Genomic DNA, 26,767 nt, shown 5'->3' on the forward strand with positions numbered 1-26,767 from the left:
CTGTGCGAGAGAGGGTGGGAAACCGAGGGGAACCGGAGTCGGGAGAGGGGTGGACGACCCGGGAGCAGGGTCAGAGGGAGAGATGCGGGGCTGGGGATGTGGGGGGGTGCAGAGATCGGGGGGGGGTGGTGCGTGTGCATGGTTTGAGGAACAAAAATCGGCGTCGTCCGAAACGGACGTGACTTTTCCAGCGGGGGCAGGTGCAATCCGGCACCGGAGGCATGCAACCCGCACTGGCCAGCCTTTTCCCCGGTCGGGCAGGGGGCGCAGCCTCCGCGGACGCGGAGGCTGCGCCCCCTGCCCGGCCGGGGAAAAGGCTGGCCAGGGCGGGTTGGGGACCGACGCGGATCCCCAGCCTGTTCGCGCATTGGTTCCCGTAAGTTCCCGCGTCATTTTTCTCCCCACACCCCGCTTTTCGCACTGGCAACCACAAGCCTCGATGGACGGGCGGGAGAAAGCTCGGATGCTCTGAGAGGGTCTGGTTTGTGTTCTTTTTTTTTTTTTTTTTCCCCAGCCCCCGGACCAACCACCAGGGATGTCCGGGATTCAACCCGAGGATGGTTCCCCTCCGTGCAGGAATTGGACGACCGGGTCAGAGCTAAACGAAACGCGGGAGGCTCTTTTAACCCCTTCCTCCGACTACGATGATGAGGAGTTCCTGCGATACCTCTGGAAGGAGTATTTGCATCCCAAGGAGTACGAATGGGCGCTGATCGCCGGCTACATCGTCGTCTTCATCGTGGCGCTCGTCGGGAACGTCCTGGGTGAGTCGCGCTCCCCCAAAGTTCCCCTTCCCCCTTGCCGAGGTGGGGTTTGCACGGATGGCGGCTGGAAACCGGGGGTGGCTTTCGCTTCCCCCGCTGGAAACGCGGGTGTCCTCAGCCGCGGGGGAAACTTAAGGCTGCGCGGAAGGGGCCTTTGCTGCGGGACGGCGTGATAACCGCTTCCCCCGGCGCTTGCGAGGGGCTGCGGCGGCAGCCGCTCGCTGCCGGGGTTGGGCAGGCGGAGAGGGGCCGGCGGAGCTCACCGGAGGGACCCGGTGGGGGAGAGCCATGCGCTGCCGGCCGGCTCCCGTCCCTGTCCGCCGGGCCGAGGTGCTGAACTCCCCCCTCCCCCGGTCCTGCCCGCCCCGGCCGGCGGCTCCGCCTCTCAGCCCGCCGCCACAGCCCCGGCCGGCTCGGCGCAGCCCGGCGCCGCGCTGGAGTAACAAACGCGCGGTGTCTCCTGCAGGACAGAGATGGGGGTGCGGGTCCGGGGCGCGGGGGAACCGACACGGGACGGCGCCGGCCCCGTGAGGGGAAGCGGCGGTTGCTGCTCTCCGCTGCCGGCGGCTGGAAGGCGCGCGGCTCGCGCCTCGGCGGCGCAACGGCCGCGCTCGCGAGCCGCGCGGAGCGGGGACGGGGGGAGGCGGGGGCGGGGCGGCGCCCTCCGGGCTCTCATTGAGGGAAGCGGGGCGAGGCGGGGCCCGGGAGCCCGCCTCCTCCCCGCTCCCATTCATGCGTGAAGGAGGCGGCGGGCGGGGGCTGCGGGGGGGCGGCTCGGCGGCTGCCGCCGGCGGCAGCGGGGCGGGCAACCTCGCGCGGCGGGGGGGAGCGTGGCGGAGAGCCGAGGGCAGGGGAGGGAGGGCGGCGGGAAGCGGGAGCGTTTACGGGAACAGGCGGGGGCGGTGTGGGGGAGCGGCGAGCGGCGTCTGGCCGTGGGGAGCCCGCCCGCCGCTCCCCCTCTCTCCCCTCTCTCCGCTCCCGGGCGGAGCCGCTGCTCCGCGCCCGCTCCCCCGAGCTGGCTGCAGCCAGCGGAGCGTGGCTGAGGGCGGGGCGGCCCCACGCCGGGGATTCTCGCCGGGCTGTCGGAGCAGGCCCTTGCGCCGGTGCAGGGGAGCGCGCCGCCGCCGCCCGGCCGCTGGCAGCGGGAGGCGGGTGGGGGGCGGACACGCGTGTGACACATGGGGGCGGCCGGGGCGGACACGCGTGTGACACATGGGGGCGGCCGGGGCGGCCGTGTCCCCAGCGACCGCTGCTCCCTACCGCAGCCGTGCCCTTTTAGCTTGCTGATAGCCGGGTGAGCGGAGGAGACGTCGGTCTTCGTCCGTTCTGCGTTTATGAATGAGCACGAATGCGGTGCGGCCGCCGGGGAGCCGGTGACGCCGTGAGAACCCGCTAAGCTGGAGTCACGGCCATTCGCGGTTTTTAGTTGCATCAGTGACATTTCCGTGAACGGAGTGGCGCACTGCCGCGCCCGGCCCTGCCATACGGGTCTTTCATTCATGTTTTTCAGAAGGATTTATGCATGGCAGGGCTGTCATCTGCAAGCTCTCTAGGCTTCCCGAGGCGAGATGCAAATAAAACTGCAGCCAAAGGCAAAATTTTGCAAGGCTTTTTTTTTCTGCCAACGGACTGATGATGCCTTTTTTTTTTTTTTTCTGGAATGGTTCACTAACTGCCTGTAAACACGCAGTGTGCACGTTGGCGAAACCAGTGAGTTTTCAGCCACAGAGGTTACGTTAGAGCTATTCAGAAGCCTGAGTGCCTTTGCTCGGTCCATGCTCGGCAGCCAGCTTGACAGGCAGTGTAAAGCTAATAGCCCTCACAAAGAGGCTGTACTTGAAACTAGGAAGAAAAGTGTCCTTCGTTCTGATCTTGAGCGAAGATGGTTTTAGGAGAACTACCTGTGTTTACCTATTTGCCTCCACCCGTTCCGTAAACAGGCTGTCCTCTCGTCTTTAAATGTTGAAGGTCAAATCTTCAACTACAGGAGCTCTCACTCTCTTTACACTTTTTTCCCCTGAAGCCACGAGGAGAAAAGCTTTCCTCTCTGTGCACTTGCAAATAGAGACGATACCAGTACTGATGGAGAGCCGCTCCTCCCTGACATTTGTGTACGTTATCTTTTTGCTTGGGATGGAAGCTGACATTTGGCTGTCCACCCACCTTTCCTTTTACTGGACTGTTTGCTCTTTAAACTGCCCTTGTGCATTACACGGACCTCACCCACCCAAACTGCTGCTTCTGTTTACGGGCAAGTTGTTTGTGGGATCTGCAGGTGCAGGTGCTCGTTAGCTGAACACTGTCTCATCTTTATGCAAGAAGGCTCATACGGCACTGATTGCAGGCTCACGTGATTTTCAGGAGAGAAATGGATGTGGTCTAATGCTCTTTCCAAAGACATTTTTGTGAAACTTTATTTGGCTACCACTGAAAATCTGATATAGAACAGTACACATTTTGAAGTCTCGGAGAAGCTAATTTTTCCTGCTCAAAAAGCCATATTCAACGTTAATCTGGGATTTAGTCATGGACCTTCTTGAAGCAGAGCAAAAGTGGTTCTAAAGAGAGTTTTAGTGGCTAATAGTGCTTTATGGTATCATCCTTAATGATGCAGTGTGTTCCTCTGCTTATGTTTGACCAGTGCTGCTGGACTGGTGTGGCATATGAAGTCAATGCTTTGATTCTATTTTGTCCATGTCCTATTCAGATAGCACTTAAGTAACCAGGAAAGACCCTTCCCTTCCCTATGTGGTACTGAAAAATCATGTTTCTGCCTCTTATTTTGATTTGTGCATTCACATGGGATGAAGAGACTCATTGTGTCCCAGCAATAACATCTGCGCAAGTGGAAGGCACAGCACATCCCTCAGATATTAGTAATAAACTAGATAGAAGCATTCTGACAGTTAATTAACAGCTAAGGGTAGAATCAGAAGCTTGAACTTTGATTGACATCTACTGGGCTCTTGAGTGAGCTGCACTGCAGGAATTCTACTTATAGTAGCATATAACAAGGTCTGCATTGCTATTTAGCTTTCAATTTAATTAGGAGAATTGACATACACTGTCCGAGCTGCTGCACAAACCAGCTAAAATGAAAACTGTTAGCAAGTCTCTGCATTTGAATGCAAGTTTCATTATTGCATTCGAGTGCTTCACGTCAATGATTCTCATGTGTGCACACTTTGGTTGCTCACCAGAGATTTCAGTGCAAGTCACTGAGAAGAAACAGAAGATGTTTTTAGGACATATTTACATGAACATTCAGAGAATCTGAAATCCAGATGATAACATCGGTATGCTTTGTCCTATTTTTCTTCTTTGCTCAGTCACTATCACTAGAAGCAGAATAGGTGTTGAAGATAAGGACTTTCTGTTTTGCAAACAAAACCAAAAGATTTCTTTACCACTGCACAGCAATGAAACTCTTGCAGCATCTTTGCACAGCTAATGCGAAACATAGGACTTCTTAATGGAGAATGTATGTGGCCTATAGAGTAAATACCTGTTTCTTCTTTATTTGAAAACATTGCATTAAAAACACGGCTTAAAAATAGAAAACTAGATAATTAAAGAAAGAAAGATATTTTTAGGATGTATGGAGGTCTCTGGTTACTGATATGATCATTCCACACTAAGCAGTTGCAGCAGTTAATAACTGAAATAAGACCACAAGGGATTAATAAGTAATGTACAACTTCATACGTTTAACTCGATTTATACAGGTAAAGAATGGGAATGGTTCTCATTTAAATTATTCATTTGCATGGGTCAGAACTTTTCTAATGAAATTATTTCCCTCAGGGAACATACATTCATCAAAATGTACAGCAGAGATCACTTGGTTTGATCAAAGACTGGACGCAGAACAAGCAGCCTTCTGGTGTCCCACCAGCTGGACTGCTGGGCCTCTTGGCAGCCCTCCCCAGAGCTGTCAGGAGCTGAGATCCTGAGCACACACAACCTGCCAGCACCAGGCTTGAAAGTCCTCAGCACTGCTGGCTTCCAAGGCTAAGAGACCATGCAGGACATCAGTGAGAGATTTTAGAAACTTTCTTTACTCACACAATTTGCTGATACTTGTTTTTCTTTCCAACTCAGAATGAAACCAAATTTAATTGACAGATAATTACTCTTCTCTGGATAGCTCTGTTATTTATTATCTATTTTACAGTAACTGCTAGTTATGCTGAGATCTGTACAGAACCCAGCTGTGGTCCTTTCCTCAAAGAGTTCGTAGTCTGACTGATAGAGCGCAACAGCATTCATTTTTCTCATTTTTACTCATTGTAGTTTGATTTTTTAGGGCTGGAGAAGAAAAGGTTTGTGTATAGTTCTAACACCAGAGCCCTAGTCAATGCCCATCAATAGGCAACTGTCTCAAACGCTGCTCTGTTATCGTTTTAAAGGTATCTGGTGCATACTGAGGTCTATGCATACATGCATGTGTTCATAGAATCAGATGAGTCATGTATTCCCTTAAATGGTGCCATGATCTTCATGAATCCTATTTGATTGCCATAGATAAACCATATTTCATTTAATCACGTTTTAAGTTATTACATTTAATTTTGTCCAGATTACTTGGGGAATCTGGCACTGAAAGGGCTTTACTTTTGTAATATCAGCATGAGAGTCACCTTTATATGTTGGATGAATAATAACTGGAGTTGCTTTATCATTTTTAAAAAGATATCACATAGGAAATGATACAGTATTTATACATTTCATCTACCTAAGATATAGAATGTATGAGCTCAATTTATGTCAGAGTTCGACTGAAGTACTGATGAACTGAAGTACTTTGGTGTTTGCATAATATGGGGATTACCGGCAAGAAAGTCATGCACATCCTTGTGAGATACACAAAAAGTAGAAAAGCATTAAAAGAGGAAGCTGATTCGAAATTATGCCATTTTCTTTCTAGATTCTTATATCCAGATGTGTAACTAGTTCCACTCTGTATGCTTTCTGACCAGAGAGTCCAGAGTGGGGACAGCTCTGCTTTCCTTTACCATTCTTTATGTTAAAAGGCAACTCTGCCTAGTGTGAATAGTGCAGTCCTATTGAACCCAACTCTGAAAAGGGGCAGTGCCCAAGACTGAAAGAAGGTGAGCTCCCAGAGTTGCGTGATGTCTTGAACGGTTTTGGTTTTTTTTCATTTTACTCTCAAGATGTACTCCTGATAAATGTGTGAAACTTTTAAAGAACTTATTCCATTTAATTTTATACGTTCTCAAAGCTGTTGGAGTGACAGTTTTGAAGACCAGCTCTACTATTTAGACCCAAAACAGGTGCAACCTTGACGGTGGCAGGATATGCTGCCTGGTATTAATTTTATACTGTGAGTGATGTTTGGAAAGAATCATCTGTCTATGGAAGAAGGAAAGTAACTCAGCAGAGTTATTCAGCAACTGCACAACTCCAAGACCACTAAAAACAGTAAAGTCCTGTCTGCCAGGAGCTGAACAGAGACCAACACATCTTTCCCTTAGGTCAGTGAAGTACCCTTCAGACAGAAGTGTCTTTGGGGCATTAACAAATAAAATGAAAGCTCTTGTCACTTCCTGCTTTAACTCACCATCTTTCAAAAAAAATCAAAGGTTTTGGAATGCTTCTTTGTTTTTAAAGTGTTGTTTACTTCCTGTGTTGCATGTCAAGTGAAACCTTTTTTTTTTTTTTGGACCTTAGCAGCTGATTTACTTACTGTACATCTCACAACTGGAATTTGTCAGAGAAGAGCTAGAATGGACTGTTCCCCAGGGGAAGGAGAGCCAGGAGCTGAGGGCAGCAGTAACATTGACAGGGCAGTGTACTCACCACCACAGTCCCACAGTGCCTGAGAGCATGGTAGGTCTGGTGATGTTTACCAGGGTTCAGTCACCTCCCAGCAGTCGCCAGTCATCCATAGTGATGAAGCAGGTCTGAGGTTAAGCCAGAAAGTCAAGTCAGTGGGTGAGGATTACAGTCAAAATTAGCAAGGCACACGCATACTTGCAATGCGGTCTTTGCCTGAGCTAAGTGTGAGAACCTGAGCTTAAATGCAGCTCCCAGGCAAAGAGGTAACCCCCAAAAGAAGTGTCTCATATCTTTCTCCAAAAACTCTGTTCCCAGCAGCCTGATCCCAGTCTCCATGCTGCCCCGTACCAGAGCTGGCCTCCAGCCCAGGCAGCTGGTCCCTGGGCAGGGGGCAGAGGTTGCAGAGCCTGGGGGTGCACTCAGCCCTGACAGAACTGTGCTCTGTCTCCTGGTTCTCAGCGCAGTAAGACTGCAAGGATTTTAGCCCAGTTTGGGGAATATTATATTGGCAATGTGGATTCATGATATAGATTCAGAAGTTGTATACTATGCAAGATATTTGTTGTAGCATTTAGCTAGCACAGTGAATTGTATTTTCTTTATGTAGTCTAAAGAAAAGGCATTCTTACATCTACGTTAGAAACAGACATGGACATGGAAGGGTTTTTCCTAGTGCAACTCCATTTTACACTGACTGACAGATGCAGTTTGAAGCATATGCTTTCAAAGTTGCACAGCATTTCAGCTGGGGAGCGTACCTTGATTTTAATAAGTCACGCAGGTTAAATTGAATCATAGTGCAGTGTGAAATCTTTTTATTGTAGTGTCATGTGCAGTATGACACCTATAGTTATGGTCCTTCCTTCTCTAACATGAAGTGTATGTAAGGATTTTGTAGGCTTTTTATTGTTAATATGGATAGAAAAATAAGTATATCAAATGTGATTGTGAAATAACTGGTCATTCAGTATAGCCAGCTCTGCAGAGATGACCAGGGTTGCCAATTAACACTTGTAATGATCTGTGTGTGTGTGTCTGTGTGTGGTGGGACAATCTGAAATCAATCTGTCTGTGTTAGTACAGTTAGCTCAGGAAACTGTGTGATGGTACCTGTCACTTCCCCCAGAGCTGACCGAACCTGGCATTTTTGGCAGTCTTTTTATAGCATAGCTGATCTTCTGGTAGTAACTGCCATTTCCATAAGACTGTTAATTTTCTAAGATTATGGAATGTGACTGAGTTAGAAAATGAATGCTGTGCCAATTAGATGGTTGTGCTATTACTCCCAATTGTAATGTGTAGAGATAAGCTTCCAGCAAGCAGAATTAGTTCTTGTATTCTTCTCTAGCGCCATAATAATGAGGCAGTACAAAAAAATATAGAAGTGGGTTGGAGAACATGAGTAACCCACAACCCCCAACTCGTAAGTCCCTTTAAAAGCCTGAGTACAATAGAGCACTTGGTAGCTAGAAAACATCTCAGAAAATATATTGCTGCAAGCAAACAAGTTGCTGTATATCTGTTTTATTTATGTAGACCCTTACTGTCTTTTGTGGGAGACAGTTCCTCATTAGTACATTTCAGTGAAGCTGATATTCAACAAAATACTTTAAGATTTCATATGTTCAATGTTATGCAGCTATATTCTTACAGTTTCAGTATTTTTCCTAGAGTTTTACTAGAAAAAAGTGATGCAACCTACACATATATACTTGTTTATGTGTGATACATAGGGAGCATGACCTAACCACCTACCTCTTTTGTCATGCTTCCATGATTTTGTTCAAATTTGTTGACATATCTAGTGCGTCCTGTTGATGAGGAGCTATCACCTCACTGGCAGGCTAGGTAATCCCTTTGTGTGTGCAGCCCAGAATATTGTCCCTCTTTTCAGCTGTTGCATCACATATTCAAGGACAGTTCTTATCTTCTGGTCATGATACCAGCTGTAGGAATTTTTTCAGTATTTCCTTTATAATAAATATTGTATAAAAAGTGTCTTTTCTTTGTGTCATTCTTTCTATTACTTTTTCACCATAAACCTGGTCTTATGGTGGACTCCTTTTTTCAGATAAGGGTAGTTATATAAAAAATGAAGTAATGTGTGAATTTAGAGCTTAATAGTGGGTAAGAGATGGACAGCCTAGGAAGTAGATATCATCTTCCTAATCACAGAAGAGATCACTTTGTTTTAGATCTTTTGTTCTCACTGCTGGTTTCAAAACCCCCTAATTAAATATACTCTGCAATTTAGTTAAAGTGCTTCTCACCCCTTAATCAAAATCATCAATAAAGTTATTGAAAGACTCATGGAAAGCCTTCCTAAAACAAATAAAATAAGCTTAGTCTTAGGCACCTAATTTTTAGACTCTTCAGTTAAAGCAGAAGAATCCTCAATCAGGAATCGTTCATAATGAAAGTAGTTTCAATGACAGCATTTGTCCTTCCAACAGTATGCGTGGATTCAGTGTTTCCACAGGGGCTCTACCTCTCCAGAATCCCATTTGGTAGCCTGTCTACTCAGCCTTCCTTTCAACATGATTGTGTTGCTCGACGCCCCGCCACCCAGACCTTGATTCACGGTAGGTAATGGCATCACCAAAACAGGGGGAGGATGCCATATGAAGAACCAATACATTGCCAGGTGGAAACAATTCTTTGTGGGGGTAGGAGGTAGAGAATAAATAATGTCTAACTCAAATCTATTTAACACATTTTTTTATCACTGTTTGTAAAATACTGTGAAGGAGTAAAGCTCTTCAGAAGCTTTCTGCCTCATGCATTTGGGTGTATTGATGACCTGTGCTTATAATCACAGCATTACTTCGAAATGACTGCTGGATGGCCATATTATGATATTTTAGTCAAACAGTTGTGATACTGAATTATCAAAGCAAAATATAATCGTTGAAGTTTAGTATAATGGCAAAGAAAATGATAATTCTTTGTTTACATCCATCTGGGATTTATTATTCACCAAAAATGAGATAAGAGGTAGTGTCATTCATTTATATGAGGAAATGTCAGGTATTGCTGGTTATGGAAATTATTTTTCTATTTTGGCCAAGAAGTCACACTGGAAGATGACCCATTGAATAAGAGGTTGACAAGACTCCTGGAGTGTTAGGGAAATGATTTAGGGTTGACATGTGAAAAACAAATTGACAGCTGAACCAGCAGTCCACCAGCGGAAGGACTGCAGCACAACATTTAATATGCTCAAGACAGCGTAAATCTTCCAGGAGGCAGGCAGCTGCATTTTATAGCAGCTGGAGCCTTTGTATTGTTTTCATATTCAGCTTGAGATAAAATGAGCTATGCTAATTGAATAGATGGCTTTACAGCCTCTAATTAAAATGCCCCAGGGCGCTAAATCAACAGGGATTAAATTTGTACATGAAAAATACCAATCTCACCATACAATCATATTTGAGAGGGTTTTTTTCTTCAGGAATATAATGAGGTATATGAAGCTTTCTTGATGGACTTCTAATAGCATCTCTCTCTTAAATTTTTAGCTTTGATTTGAATTTGTTATGCTTAGTCCTTCCTGGGACTTGCGTGTGAGATTTTTTTTGAGGGCGGGAGATGGTCAACGTTTGGAGGGTGGGTTCTGAAACAAGCTTCATTATCTCAGAACTGTCCTCGCTTGGGGAAGGCCTCCACAAGTTTTTCCAAACACTGGCAGCTTGGCAACTCAAGCTCGTTTCCGAGCCTCCACTGACACTGTGTGGCACAGGGAGGAATAGCAAGCGTTTTGCTTAAAACTCTTCCCTTGATTCTCGCAGAAGAAAATGAAAGCACCAGCGGTGAGACGAAGGACTTATGAGAGTTGGATTACTTAATAACCATTAGAAAAATAGCTGCTCTTTGTGAAAGCTGGCCTGCATGGTTGCATTTGCAGTTATTAACTGTAACTTTGAGTGTTTTTATAGAATAAAAGCAAAAATACAGAAAATAATAAAATACACTGGGCAGGTAATTAGGTTCCAGTAGAGTTCTAGCAGCTGGGAAAACCATGCACAGTAGGAGCACGTTTCTGAGTTACATTTCTCTCCCATTTCTCTCCCACTTTTTTTTTTTTTTAATTCTCATCCTTTCTTCAATGCCTGTGTTAATACCATTTCTCCCACTGTCTTCCTCACTCTCATTTATAGCTGGGAACATCAAAGGTTGCATTAAAGATTTGCATATAATGTTAAATTGAGGTTTTATTCAGAGCTATTTTTACTAGTTCATAGATTTTCAGTGGAGGTCTGAAGAGCTCAGTCTGGGCCACTACGTTATGCCCTAACTAAACAGGCATCCTGTTAACTTTGTGGTGTCTCCCAAGTTTTTTAGGAAGGCTGGTGCTGGCCTCATCTCTTATTTTATGATTTTGGAGTACTTTTTGATAATATACACTCCCAGTTGAGAATCTTTACTACCTTGCTCATCCTTCTCTTCTCCAAGCTGAGCGGAAAGCCACAGCTCTCTGCTATTTCGCTGTGGGTAGGCAGATGGCATTTCCCACTCCACAGAGCTTCCTTTCTCTAGCATGTTTCTTTAGGGTTTATACAGGAGCTGAGTGCTTCCACTTCTCTATAGAACCACCTGAGATGAAAATGCATACTTAAAGGAGTAAGAGTGGAGAGTATACAAAATTCTTTTGTTCTGATACTTAACTAGTTTCAACATATTCAGTGGCATAGTCAAACTATTTTGCACACCTATAAAATAATAGTTTTTGAACACAGGTGTCCTGGTTTCAGCTGGGATAGAGGTAATTTTCTTCCTAGTAGCTGGTATAGTGCTGTGTTTTGGACTTAGTATGAGAATAATGTTGATAACACACTGGTGTTTTAGTTGTTGCTAAGTAGTGCTTACACTAGTCCAGGACTTTTCAGCTTCCCATGCTCTGCCAGGTGCACAAGAAGCTGGGAGGGGGCACAGCCAGGATAGTTGATCCAAACTGGCCAAAGGGCTATTCCATACCATATGGCATCATGCTCAGTATAGAAACTGGGGGAGTTGGCCAGGGGGCAGCAATCGCTGCTCGGGGACTGGCTGGGTGTTGGTCAGCGGGTGGTGAGTGGTTGCATCACTTGTTTTTCCTGGGTTTTGTTCCTCTCTCTCTTTTGCTGTTTTCCTTTTCACTTCAATTTATTATAATTGTTATTGTTATTATTTTTATTTTATTTTATTCAATTATAAAATTATTCTTATCTCAGTCCATGAGTTTTCTTACTTTTGCCCTTCCAGTTCTCTCCCCCATCCCACCGCGGGGGGAGCGTGAGCGAGCGGCTGCGTGGTGCTTAGTTGCCAATTGGGGTTAAACCATGACAGTCCTTTTTGGCACCCAACATGGGGCACGAAGGGTTGAGATAACAACAGATCTGACCAGAGTGTGTTAAAATAAATTTGTTATAAGCATTCATTATATTAGTTTAATAGTCGCTGGTCACAATGCTGGTTTATTTGTTTGCATGGTTGTATTATGTAATTCCTCACTTGCGTTATGCATTCCCTGTGGTGCTGTTTATCACCTCTGGGAGATGGGCCAGGATTATCATTTTGCTGTACTGTGTAACATCAGCTTGTGATACGATAATATTACTGGTCAAAAGACTAATTTGGTATTTGCAGTTGGTAGCGCTGTCATCTCCATACCTCGGGCACCATCTTTCAGAAATTATTAATAATGATACTCTTAACCTTTTCTTCTCAGGGAACCAACCTATGGGGAAGACAGGAGGGGATGCTTTCTCCTGTTCTTTCACCTTCCCTTTCTCCTTCAAGCTGCTACACCAGCTCTCAAGAATTTTGAATATCCTTGGGATGTTCAAACCAGCATGCTCCTATTGCTATGTCTCCTGAATGTGTTTCAGCTCTTGTTTAGGGTTAAACAACTATTTTAAAAAATTACCCAGAGATCTGCCCTGAGGCTGGACGGTCATGGGTGGCATGGCATGTGGGAGAATAGGGGCAGGTACTTAGAGAGCTTCTCACCTCCAAAGATCTGGAACTTCACTCCTGAACAACTACAGGATCCTGCTGAAGTGATAGAATGTTTGGGAAGGAAAAAAAAAGCCATGGTTATTCCAAAGAGGCACAACTTATCGCACTGTGCTGGGCCTTGGCTAGTATCTACCAAACGCTGCTTGGTGTTACACAGCACCCTCAGGGAGAAGAGAGGGAAAACAAACCAACAGGCACTGCGGCTACTTCAACCCCAGCAACAGGGGCTGTGGCTACGCCAACCCCCGCGACAAGCACTGCAGCTAAACTGGGGACCAGCCCGTGCCAGTATCAGTCACCCCATACACAAGAAGAAATATTGGAACTGGAAGTCAGCTCATTTTGAAAGGGATGAAGAAGCTTCTCCCAAGAGGGAGCAGGAGGAGGAAGCATACTGTCCCAATGGCAATGAGGCAGGCTACTCTAAAGCAGGGCCATTATGAGAATGGGAGGAGGAAGAAGAATTCCCCGTTTTCTCCCAAGAAAGAATTCTGCAGGAGGGTTCCTCCTCTTCGTCAGAGGGAGAGGAAGAACTCATAAACAAGACGGAAACCACCTGATCTCTATCCCTGAGTGAGCTGCGAGATATGCAAAAGGATTTCAGCCATCATCCAGGCGAGCACATGGTCACCTGGCTGCTCTGATGCTGGGACCAGTAGCCTGGAATTAGAGGGTAAGGAAGCCAAACAGCTGGGATCCCTTTCTAGGGAAGGGGGCATTGACAAAGCGATTGGAAAAGGGGCACCAGCCCTCAGCCTCTGGAGGTGACTCCTGTCAGCTACGAAGGAAAGATATCCCTTCAAGGACGATGTTATATATCACCCAGGTAAATGGACCACCATGGAGAGAGGTATCTAGTACCTGAGGGAATTAGCCGTGCTGGAGGTGATTTATGGTGACCTGGACAACAAGTGGTTACCCAAAGATCCAGATGAGGACCAGTGCACATGACCCAATGTGGCGGAAGTTGGTATGGAACGGACCATCATCGTGTGCCAACTCATTGGCAATACTGACCTGGAAAGACGGAAAGGGTCCAACAGTGGATGAAGTGGCTAGCCAGCTCTGGGAATATGAAGAAAGTTTCTCTTCCTCCCTCGTCTCGGCTGTGGAGAAACTGTCCTGGGAGGTCCAGCAACTCAAAGAGGATAGGTCCTACTCCCCACCTGTACAGACCAGTATCTCAGCTATTAGGAGTCAGCGTTCCTCTGCTCAAGGGAGGATACAGAGGGTACACACCATGGGGCACCCTATGGTTTTACCTGTGTGACCACAGAGAGGACATGAGGAAGTGGGATGGAAAATCTGCCTCAACCCTAGAGGCATGGGTACGTGAGTTGCAAGGAAAAACAATCACACAAGGCGGTTCTTCCAGGAAAATTGCTGCTCCAGTTTCCAGTGGGCAGTTCCCTAGACAGAGTAGAAGGGCTCATCTTACTCCTGAGCTTAATGAAGAGATTTCTGATTCGTATTTACAAGAGTGAGTAGTGAATACTATGACCAGGACTGGAGGAGCACTGCCTCCAGCCAGCTGGAGGAAAGGGACAACCAGGTTTACTGGACTGTGTGGATTCGATGGCCTGGCACATCAGACCCACAGGAGTATAAAGCTCTTGTAGACACCGGTGCACAGTGTGCCCTAATGCCATCAAGCTATACAGGGGCAGAACCCATCTGTATTTCTGGAGTGACAGGGGGATCCCAACAGCTAACTGTACTGGAGGCCAAAGTAAGCCTAACCAGGAAGGAGTGGCAAAAGCACCTCATTGTGACTGGCCCAGAGGCTCCGTGCATCCTTGGCATAGACTACCTCAGGAGAGGGTATTTCAAAGACCCAGAAGGGTACCGGTGGGCTTTGGTATAGCTGCCTTGGAGACAGAGGAAATTAAACAGCTGACTACCTTGCCTGGTCTCTCAGAGGACCCTTCTGTTGTGGGGTTGCTGAGGGTTGAAGAACAACAGGTGCTGATTGCTACAACATGGCACCAGCGGCAATATTGCACCAATGGAGACTCTCTGACTCCCATCCATAAGCTAATTCGTCAACTGGAGAGCCAAGGAGTGATCAGCAAGACTCACTCACCCTTTAACAGTCCCACATGGTCAGTGCAAAAGTCTAACGGAGAGTGGAGACTAACAGTAGACTATTGTGCCCTGAATGAAGTCACACCGCTGCTGAGTGCTGCCGTGCTGGACATGATCCTGGAACTTCAATAAGAACTGGAGTCAAAGGCATCCAAGTGGTATGCCACAACTGATATCACTAATGCATTTTTCTCAATCCCTTTGGCAGCAGAGTGCAGGCCACAGTTTGCTTTCACTTGGAGGGGTGTTCAGTACACCTGGAATCGACTGCCCCAGGGGTGGAAACACAGCCCCACCATTTGCCATGGACTGATCCAGACGGCACTGGAACAGGGTGAGGCTCCTGAACATCTGCAATATATTGATGACATCATCGTGTGGGGCAACACAGCAGAAGAAGTTTTTGAGAAAGGGAAGATAATAGTCCAAATCCTCCTGAAAGCCAGTTTTGCCATAAACCAAAGTAAGGTCAAGGGACCTGCACAGGACGTCCAGTTTTTTAGGAATAAAAATGGCAAGATGGATGTCATCAGATCCCAATGGATGTGATCAATAAAATAACAACCATGTCTTCACCAACTAGGAGAAAGGAAACACAAACTTTCTTAGGTGTTGTGGGGTATTGGGGAATGCATATTCCAAATTACAGTCTGATCGTAAGCCCTCTCTATCAAGTGACCCGGAAGAAGAATGATTTCAAATGGGACCCTGAGCAACAACAAGCCTTTGAACAAACTAAAGGGGAGATGGTTCATGCAGTAGCCGTTGGGCCAGTCCGGGCATGGCAAGATGTAAAAAATGTGCTGTACACCGCAGCCGGGGAGAATGGCCCTGCCTGGAGCCTCTGGCAGAAAGAAAGCACCAGGGGATACTCGAGGTCGACCCTTAGGGTTTTGGAGTCGGGGATACAGAGGATCCGAGGCCCGCTATACTCCAACTGAGAAAGAGACATTGGCAGCATATGAAGGGGTTTGAGCTGCTTTGGAAGTGTTCGGTACTGAAGCACAGCTCCTCCTGGCACCCCGACTGCTGGTGCTGGGCTGGATGTTCAAAGGGAGGGTCCCCCCTACACATCATGCAACTGATGCTACATGGAGTAAGTGGGTCGCACTGATCACACAACGAGCTCAGATAGGAAACCCCAGTCGCCCAGGAATCTTTGAATTAATTATGGACTGGCCAGAAGGCAAAGATTTCAGAATATCTCCAGAGGAGGAGGTGACACGTGCTGAGGAGGCCCCACTATATAATAAACTATCAGAAAATGAGAAGCAATATGCCCTGTTCACTGATGGGTCTTGTCATGTTGTAGGAAAGCATCGGAGGTGGAAGGCTGCTATACGGACTCCTATATGACAAGCCACAGAAACTGCTAAAGGAGAAGGTGAACCGAGTCAGTTTGCAGAGGTGAAAGCCATCCAGCTGGCTTTGGACATTGCTGAACGAGAAAAGTGGCCAATGCTCTATCTCTATACCGGCTCATAGATGGTGGCAAATGCCCTGTGGGGGTGGTTACAGCAATGGAAGCAGAGCAGCTGGCAGTGCAGAGGCAAACCCATCTGGGCTGCAGCATTGTGGCAAGATATTGCTGCCCAGGTAGAGAACCTGTTTGTAAAAGTACATCACGTAGATGCTCATGTACCCAAGAGTCCGGCCACTGAGGAACACCAAAACAACCAACAGGTGGATCAGGCTGCTAAGATTGAAGTGGTCCAGGTGGATCTGGACTGGCAACATAAGGGTGAATTATTCATAGCTTGGTGGGCCCATGACACCTCAGGCCATCAAGGAAGAGATGCAACATATAGGTGAGCTCATGATCGAGGGGTGGACTTGACCACAGACACTATTGCACAGGTTATCAATGAATGTGAAACATGCGCTGCAATCAAACAAGCCAAGCAGTTAAAGCCTCTCTGGTATGGAGAGCGATGGCTGAAATATAAATATGGGATGGCCTGGCAGATTGATTGTATCACACTCCCACAAATGCACCAAGGCAAGCGCTATGTGCTTACAATGGTGGAAGCAACCACCAGATGCCTGGAAACATACCCTGTGCCCCATGCCACTGCCTAGAACACTTATCTTGGGCCTTGAAAAGCAAGTTCTAAGGCTATGTGGCACCCCAGAAAGAACTGAGTCGGACAACAGGACCCATTTCCAAAGCAACCTCATAGACACCTGGGCCAAAGAGCATGGCATTGAGTGGGTATATCACATCCTCTATCATGCACCAGCATCTGAGAAAATCGAACGATACAATGGACTGTGAAAGCCTACACTGTGAGCAATGGGTGGTGGGACATTCAAACATTGGGATACACATTTAGCAAAGACTACCTGGTTAGTCAACAGTAGGGGATCTGCCAATCGAGCTGGCCCTGCACAATCAAACATTTTATATACTGTAGAAGGGGACAAAGTCCCTGTAGTGCACATAAAAATATGCTGGGGAAGACAGTCTGGGTTATTCCTGCCTCAGGCAAAGGCAAACCCATTTGTGGGATTGCTTTTGCTCAAGGACCCGGGTGCACTTGGTGGGTGATGTGGCAGGATGGAGAAGTCTGATGTGTACCTCAAAGGGATTTGATTTTGGGTGAAAATAGCCAATGAACTGAATGGTATGATGTTAATTGCGATATAATACTGTATGTCATCACATCAGGGAAAGTGGTAGTGTTTAACTGGAATGTATTGGAAAAGGTAGGACCTGGGCATGATGTAGACAGTATAGAATAAGGGGTGGATACTGCCCTGGTTTCTGCTGGGATAGAGTTAATTTTCTTCCTAGTAGCTGGTATAGTGCTGTGTTTTGGATTTAGGATGAGAATAATGTTGATAACATGCTGATGTTCTAGTTGTTGCTAAGCAGTGTTTATACTAAGTCAGGGACTTTTCAGCTTCCCATGCTCTGCCAGTGAGGAGGTGCACAAGAAGCTGGGAGGGAGCACAGTCAGGACAGCTGATCCAAACTGGCCAAAGGGCTATTCCATACCATATGCTCAGGATATAAACTGGGGGGAGTTGGCCAGGGGGCAGTGATTGTCAGGCATCGTTTGGTGGGTGGTGAGTGGTTGCATCACATGTTTTTCCTGGGTTTTGTTCCTCTCTCTCTTTTGTTGTTTTCACTAAAATTTATTATTATTATTATTATTATTATTATCATCATCATCATCATCATCATCATCATCATCATCATCATCATCATCATCATTTTATTTCAATTATTAAACTGTTCTTATCTCAACCCACAAGTTTTCTTACTTTTGCTGTTCCAATTCTCTCCCCCATCCCACCGGGGGGGAGGCTGAGCGAGCGGCTGGGTGGGGCTTAGTTGCCGGTTGGGGTTAAACCACAACAACAGGCTAGAGTGTCTTTCTCGATGATCTGCTAGATCACTGGTATATCAGTGTAGCTGTTGTCCAAGACTACTGAATAACCTTGTACTATAGTAGACTCAGAAAGACATCGAGTCTGGAAGGAATATATTGAACTAACTTTCTGTCATTTATACCATTCTGTCCTATTCAAATAACTCGTAGCAAATCCTCACAGCTCAGTTTAGCCTTGCACTGAAAGAAAACATTGCCAATGCTTGTGCAGGTTGAAAACAATACTGCAACCAGCAGAGGGCAACGAGTAGGGGAAAAATCTGGCTTGTTTTTTTACAATACTTTCTCTTCAGAGGCTTTTTTACACAAACTCGTTTTTTGTATACATTCATGGAATACATTTCTGGGATACTTAACTATTATGGTAGTATTAAACATGCTAATTAAGATGCTCTTGTGCTATGTGTCGTACAAAGAATGGAAAATGGTCTATGCTGCAAAGAATGGATGAGGTCAAAAGGGGAAACACATAAGCATAAACAGAGAAATCTAAAGTAACAAATTATACTGCTTTTCTATGCTTTAAATTATTATTTTTTCCACCTTTCAGGTGCCTCTTGCCCCCATAGATTAGAATTCAAAAGAATTCAGATCTACTTTCTGTACGTTGGCTTTCCTGCATACTGCTACTCCCTGAGTAGCAAGGGGCAGAGTCTTTTATATTTCTCTGAGGAATAGCAGGTACTGGAGTTCATCTAAATTCCATCCGTGTTAAGCCAGTGTGATCTGGAAGGCTTAGTACAGAGCTGGGAATTAGGAGTCCAAGTTTCTTATTCTGTGTCTGATTTATTGTATGGCCTTTAGCAACTTCTGTTCTGCACTTCACTTCCTTGCATCAATGATGAAAATGATAATACTTTCTTAGCTCTCTGGGGTATCATGAGGTTTCATTCGCTCATACTGATAGAAAGCTTTGAACACAACATGCAAAATGCTATGAATTGATTTCTGATACAGTTTGCTGCCAGTGAGATTGAACTCACATCTGTTAACTTAATGGATTTGTTTTACTAGAAATAATGTTTCTGTTCAGGTGCTTTCCCCACACAGGTCAGCACAGGAATGAGAATAGGTCTTGTCAAAGAGCATACATGACTGCCTGTGTCTGGCACCTTTAGGCACTGACATCCTTTGCTGAAAATGATGCACTTTGAATTAGGTAGAAGGTAGGACTGTTGAAACCATAGCATGAGAAAAAGTAGCCAACCACTGAACTTTTAAACCAACATTTTATTTAACTTTTGCCTATTGATAAAAGAAATAAAAAGTACAGAAAAACATTGCCACTTAATATTAACTTTTGCCTAAGTACGAGGCAGGACCATACTTTAGATATGAATTGCACTCAAGACAAAGAACAAGCCATAAGTAAAAGCCCAAAGTGTTAAATTTGAAAGTGAGGTAGTGTTTGCAATTTTTTTCCCCAGCATTGCATTTCCAACTGCAAACAACATTCCAGAGGGGCAGCAATGTATTATCTTCCCTGTTAGGTGCTGCCTCTGCATTGTCAGAATGTAAGTTATAACTGTAGTAATCCCATGCACGAAGTGACAATGATAAAGCTCTGGATAGTTATGTTGTAATTATCATGCAATGCTATCGAAATAATTACTTTCATAGGTAACTAAATGGGAAGTAAATACAATTAATAAGATGTTTCCTTTAAGGTTTTGATTTATAAGACTTGCCTTTCAGATATCTGAGGCCACAGTTAAGAGACTCTGAAATTCTATATCCAGGAAGAAAACAATAGAAGAAATGGATACTGTGGGAGATTTTCTCCAAAAACAGTCCAAGAACAATTAAGACCTTTATGGAGGGATTTTTACTTGCATTTACAAAAGCGTGATAGATGTATATCAAAGATTACCTTTATACAAGCTATAGAATTTGGAACCACGTCTGCAACACCTTAAAAGATATGAAGAACATCTATTGTGGCACAACAGGGGTTTTAGATTAAATTTGGAACACTATATCCTAAAAAGGTAGTTGATAAAATCACCTTCTCTTAGAGAAACTGAAGGCCACCTAGCCTCTCCCTCTCTCTTTGTGCTAAATTACCCTAAATGTCTAAACATAGCCCTCATGAAGTGCTCCAATCTCAGCTCCTGCTAAAGCTCTAGTAAGGTTTGAATGAGTATTCCGCCAGTTTTGCTCACTGCACTCTGACAACAAAGGTGCAATCTAGTCTGAAGAGTGTCCAGAGAACAGCAACAAGGATGGTTGCAGAAGTTCTAAAAATGACCAGCAGTAAAAGATAAAGAGTTCTGGAGTTGTACAGTCTGAAAAGAAAACTGAGGAAAGGTGTAATAAGGATCTTTACATATGTGAAGTATTGCCACAGGGAAAAACTCTTCTTCATTGCTGCCTGTGTACAGGGAAAAACGTGATATAAATAGCAGCAAAAGAAAGGTAGATTAGACATTAGAAGATTTGTTTTTTTTAATAGGGAAGATAGACACCGCAACACATTTAAGAGAGGCATGATATCTTCAAATATAACAGATTTTTAAATGTAAACTTGTCAACAATGGCTTAGTGGTAGTCTTGCTGTAGTTGTGCTGGTCTAGAGACTTAAGCAAGACAAGATTTGTGGAATGAAGTCATATGTTTTATTAGATCAACTGATGCAGCTGGAAGATGGATACAAGCTTTCAGGCACACCATCCTTCTTAGGATCTAAAGAAGCATCTGATCTCAAGAGTTTATGTGCCTTAAAGTCTGTGTATTTTTTTCCAGCTGTTTTAGCTAGTTTAATAAGAGAATGGCTTAACTCTAGCTGATTCCATTTTAGTTTTGGACAACCTTTTGAGGACCCTTCTAACTATTCTTTAGCACTCTGTGATCTAATATATGTAAATTAAGCATAGTGCTATATCCTGACAGATTAAGGAGACTTTGAATCTTCATCTGGATTTGCATGATGGATGAATTATTGTTTACAGGAGAAGAACCTTTGATGTACAATGAGTTGTACTGTTTTCTTACAAGAAGTATTGTGGTGTTTCTGGAAAATTTTGTGCATCAGTTTTTAAAGAGCTTTTGGTGACTGAATCTAAAACATTCAAAAGCTATTGATTGCTACAATCTCTCAGGGTTTTACTTCCAAAGTTATTAAAAAACTTATTTTTAGGCTAGTTTCTCAGACTCAATTTTGGCATTTTTAATGTATTAGCTTATGAATTTAGTGCAACCATGTTAAAAGACTGATTTGCCTCATTTCTAGAAGACTTTCGAATTGAAAGAGAGGGGGAAAAAAAGATATAAAACACTCTTTAAAGGCACATCTTGTAAAGTGTCTGCTACATGCTGCTTTTGATCACAGTAATCATCGTCAAAAATATACCACATTTAAAATGGGTAGCACTTAATACTGCAAAATTACCTTTATTTACTTACGTCACATCACAGTTACCCAGACAACTGTTACAGATTCTCTGCATATGCAATAGATATATTATGCCCAGCAAAATATTTTATAAAATGATTGTTGTCTTGGTACAGTTTACAAGATTCTGTGGGGTAGCAATTTGAATTAAGCATTACACTATCATAAGAAAAAGATAAACTTTTACAAATGTAGATGTGTATTGCGATAGACTAGAGCCAATGGATTAAAACAGATATGAAGAAAGTTGTGTGAATAGTTAGTGAAGATAAACTAGCAGGAAAATAAGCTGCTTTATATATCAGATTATTTCCCATGCTGTGGTCTGTGGAAAACTATTCTTTGTGTACTAAGATTCTCTCTACATGTACCCACTTGTTCCCACTCTAAAAGAAAACATATGGTTCTTACACTGAACTACATATTCAAATATTCTGTGTTAAATAAAGGACACAAACATTTCCTTAATTCTGCAAAGCTAAGTGTTTTCCTCTTGAAACCTTCCCTAAGTCGTTTTCATCTCACTAACTTATCTTTCCAAATTCAGTTTGCATTGCAGTGTGGAAGAATCATCACATGCGGACAGTTACCAACTATTTCATAGTGAATCTTTCTCTGGCTGACATTCTGGTCACAATTACTTGTCTTCCAGCAACTTTAGTAGTGGACATCACAGAAACGTGGTTCTTTGGGCAGCCCCTCTGCAAAGTGATTCCCTACTTACAGGTATTATTTCACTGTGTTTGTGTACACATTACCCATGTTACAAAAAAGAGAAAGAACAATAGCATCTTCCTAATAGTGATAATCTGATGGAAGTCTATCCCTGCTCCTGAAGTAGATATCTCAGGGTACATGCTGGCTGAGGATTAAAGGACTGTTCCACTTGTGAATATGTTTATGCTTAGTAAATATTGTTCTTTGTCCATCTGATTGATAGACTTGGGCAATACACTTGCTGGAACATATGTCTGATGCTTTTCAGTTTTTATGATTTTTTTAATAAATCAGAAGGGATATAAAGCAATAAAAATGTCTGTAAATAGAATTACAGCCATTTATACTCTGTCTGTGTGTGCACCTAAACAGCTACACGAATGTCCAGGACAGAGAATCCAAACTTCTGAAGAGAGTCTGGGCTTTCATATGTGTTTAGTGACTTACTTTGCATTCTTTAGAAATAGTCAAAGTATCCAGGTTCACTGGGAGCTGATCAGATTGTCTGCCTTAAGCAATAATTGCCACCACTCATTTACCAGTGGTCTTAATTAGTTATGAGATCATTTGCATCAAAATGATTGACAAATACCTTTTCTAAGAATAGCTGGTTAGATGAACTGACTGGGCATACTAGAATGACAAGTGCTTGGCCTTTCAGTCATTATAAATCAAAAGAATTAAGCAGAACTCTGAATGTATGCAGGTGATCAGCTCTGTGCCTCCAGCACAATTTATATTTTCAGCAGATACCTGTATGGCTGAAGAGCCACTTTGTCAAAGGCAACAGTTCTCCAGCAGGTATGTCCTCTACTCGATACAATCAAAATCACAAAATTTTTTTCAAAGCCTCCGTTCTAGTGGAAGAAAATCTGAAGAGAAAGTGAAATGATCACCTAGTGTATAGAGTGAAAGAGTAAAACCAAAGTGATAGGTTACTTCCTATAGTGAATAGAAGGTAAAATGTTTTAGTCTTCCTTAAGCTGATTGTTGTTGTGCTTTTTTTCATGAGACCCTGAATTTCCATTGTTCCTGTGAAAACTGAAAAGGCAAAATGATGGTACTGGTATCCAAATATGACATTGAAAAGAAACAAACAAGATTGTTCTACAAAGAAAAAAAAGATCTGATTAGTTGTCAAATATTTTAAAAGTAGTTTTTCAGATAAAGTTTTGCAAATTCTAACTTGCATAGATTTGCTTTTTCAGAATCTGACCCTGCTAAGCCTACTCAGTTCGGTTAGCACCCTAATCTGTGAATTGTCCCGTTGATTGTGGTGGGACTACAGCAGATGAAGATATCTGTTGTAATTCTGTAAGAAGTAATTTTAAAAGGAGACTTTTTCTGGGAATAATTTCTATTTAATAATTGCAGATAAAGAGCTAACTATGTTGAAAATAGATAATTTTTAAAACTCTGGGAAAAAATTATAATAAATGATTTTTAAAGCTCTGGAAAAAATTACATTTACATTTACATAATATTTCCTTTTCTTTAGACAGTTTCAGTCTCTGTGTCTGTACTAACACTCAGCTGCATTGCTTTGGATCGATGGTATGCAATTTGTCACCCTTTGATGTTTAAAAGCACAGCCAAGCGAGCAAGGAACAGCATTATAATTATCTGGATTGTGTCCTGCATCACAATGATTCCTCAGGCTATTGTTATGGAGTGCAGCAGTGTGTTCCCAGGATTAGCCAATAAAACCACCTTGTTCACAGTGTGTGATGAGCACTGGGGAGGTGAGTGTGTCATTGACCATAAAGACTGAATTTGTACTGCTGTTAAGTAATAAAAATATCAGGACATATTAATAAGCAGTCAAGTTGTATAAACATATCACAAGATGTTCTTAATTGTATAAGGTTTCCTAGAACTACCGTTTTTCAAATACTGTGAAATCCTATTTTCTTTTGTATTGCTAAGACTTAAAGTACATTTGAAACCAAGTTTAAATGAATGAGGCTGGCTTGTGTCTTGACCGTGTTAATGTTTCCCAGAGGGTAGAAATGTTCCCACCCTTAAATGCTTATGCTTATATAATTCTGTGATCGATGGACATTGCAGGCTTGCAAAGACTTCAGTATTTAGCCTTAAGAAATAACTACATGAGAACAGAATTTCTATTTACCTGATATATTGCTTTTTCTAATTGCTGATATTTGACTAGTCTGTATAGATATCTCCTGGGACTTCAATGCAAATTGCATGTCATTACAGAATTTACAGAGATGTCATCAATATGGGGTAGCAAGTTAGTCTACAATTAGAAAATTGTCATGGACAAGCTCATTTAAATAACTTTGTAAATGTAATCAGTTACAAATGATTCTATCCAAGAAGTGTAATTCTGCCTTTCCAGATTAACTTTGAATCTAACTTGTTCTATATTTGAATTCAGCTGTAAGAAGCCGTAAGGGTTGCCAGGGAGTAACTACTTCTATTTTGTCTCCATTCACAGCAAGTGGTGTTAGCCACCCACCCAAATGGTTAAGACTCAACTCTGGTGGGCCTTGGCATAGCTCCAACACTAATAGAGCATATGAGTTACATGCTGTGACTCTGACACTGGATATAATGACCATCAGTAATACCATTATTCACATACAGGAAAATAAAGCCAAGTTTGCCAAAACATATAACTAAAAGGTGCCTGTTTAATAGCCTCGAGTCAGACTAAAACACAATCAGATTCTCCCCCAGAGCTGTCTCTGTACAAGAAGATTCCAGTCCTGTGAACAATTAAGATAAAATACAACTGGATCACCTGTACTTAATTATTGTGATAAATTAGCTTAAGCAGCTTGAACTGCTGAGGGCTCTTCCATGTGCTGTTTTGGAAGTTCTTCCCCTGCTAACGGCCTCCGCAGAGCCACCAGGGGATTAATGAGAAGACATTGGCTATCACATTCCCTGTTCTTTATCTCCTTCATCCCAGTTAGTCCCCTGGGACGAGGCAAGGGGGCAGAGATGGCTATTAGCTAGCTGGCACTCATTGCAGACAAAGATGTGCTGAAAGTTTGTAGGTTAAAGGAAGCCTCTGCTAAGCTATGAGTATTGTACATGCTGTTTCATTGCAGAGGACACATCTGCTCTTTACTTCTAGTATTCTTTCTTCATCTGTGAACAATTTTGTATCCTAGTCTGCTGCTGGATACTGCAGTATTTATGTGACTATTTTCTTTCACAGCGTTCACTCCAAGTACAATTTGTGTCCACTCATTTTGGCTGCAGAACTAATTATCCATGTCTTCATCACTTCAAGGTTCAATGTATCCATCACTTCAAGGTTAGATCTGCAGCAAAGATTCTTTTAATCAGCCTAGGAAATGAAAATTATGTAGTTAATTAATTAGGGAGTCAGGGGAGTGTTTCATCACGGAACACAATCTCAAAATTTCCAGACCTGCATTGGCCACTTTTTGATTCCCAACAGGAAAGTGTTGCTTTCGAACTACAGAGTCCGTAGTAGCCTTGGAGCTATTTTAAAGAGTGCCTCTCGTTCAGTTCTGCGCTGAAGTAGCTGCAGCCCACAGATATGCCTGAGCTGAAGCACCCTTTATACAAAAGAAAAAAACCTCCCACGTGTTTGCAAGACTCTACTCCTATGGAGTGTATCTGTCCAAAATGAAATCTATTGATCTTCAGGTTATGCTGTGAGCCTTTACTTAGATGTTTGGAGACATAGAAAGGGGTATAACAAAAGCAAGTACTTGTGCATAGAATTAAGTTCTTTTTGTGTGTGGCTTCAGAAATGAAGTGCAAACACTCCAAAATGATTTTGGTTTTTTTTTAATTTATATTGAGCATGAAATGAAAATAATTTTACATTAAAAATACGTTAAAGTTTTCTGAAATGGGAAGCTTTTCCTTCCACTGAAAGATAACAATCCTATTTTTATCCTGCTGCCTTTTTAAGGAATTATTCTTCTAATGATACTGCACCATCATTGCTAGTTATTCTGCTGGTGGATTTCAGCTATCCATAAAAATAATCCTCTCCACTTTCTAATAATAGCTTATCATAGTAACTTGAGAGAAGAACCTTTCTATGCATTAAGTTACAACTAGGTTGCTCAAATCGTGGAATTACTTAGTAAATGTAGAGTTAACTATATATTAGCAGTGAAGATAAAATATAATATACATATATATATATACAATATACATATATATATATACCTTAACATCCCTTTCAGACTATGGAGAATAGAGTGTCATTAGCTACAAATAATTTCCATTCAATTGAAAATGTCTAACGACACTGAGTTGGGCCAAAGCATAGAAGATGCAGTTTTTCTACTGAAAACCAGGTTTTGAAATCACAAAGGGCCCCAAACAGAAGAACAAAAGAACATGGATAACAGGGCAGCAGTTTCAAAAGACTGGTGAGCCTTGAGGCCAGAAGAAGGAATAAAGAGCTAATATTTTCAAAGAAAATAGTTGCATTTTTGTTGGATTTTTTTTTGCCTTTTTTGACTATGGGAATATTGAGGGTCAAAGAAAACTAACTAGGAGGAGGTTGAAGGAGAAAGAAATTCATGTTCCTATGAATAAGCTATATTTGCAAAGAGAAAGTGGACATGTAGATACTGCACACACTCAAGAGGCCCTGAACA

The 26,767-nt window shown here is 43.3% G+C and overlaps 1 protein-coding gene across 1 annotated transcript in view; it reads left to right on the forward strand.

Moving 5' to 3' along the window:
- The first annotated feature begins 535 nt into the window (after positions 1-535).
- HCRTR2 (hypocretin receptor 2) overlaps positions 536-26,767 on the forward strand; it is a 42,140-nt gene continuing 15,908 nt past the window's right edge. The window contains exons 1-3 of the mRNA XM_075497282.1: positions 536-764; positions 21,979-22,157; positions 23,647-23,890. Of these exons, the coding sequence (XP_075353397.1) occupies positions 536-764; positions 21,979-22,157; positions 23,647-23,890 (652 nt within the window). The remainder of the gene's footprint in view (positions 765-21,978; positions 22,158-23,646; positions 23,891-26,767) is intronic.

This window comes from Mycteria americana, chromosome 3, assembly GCF_035582795.1.
Source record: "Mycteria americana isolate JAX WOST 10 ecotype Jacksonville Zoo and Gardens chromosome 3, USCA_MyAme_1.0, whole genome shotgun sequence".
NCBI classification, from domain to species: Eukaryota; Metazoa; Chordata; class Aves; order Ciconiiformes; family Ciconiidae; genus Mycteria; species Mycteria americana.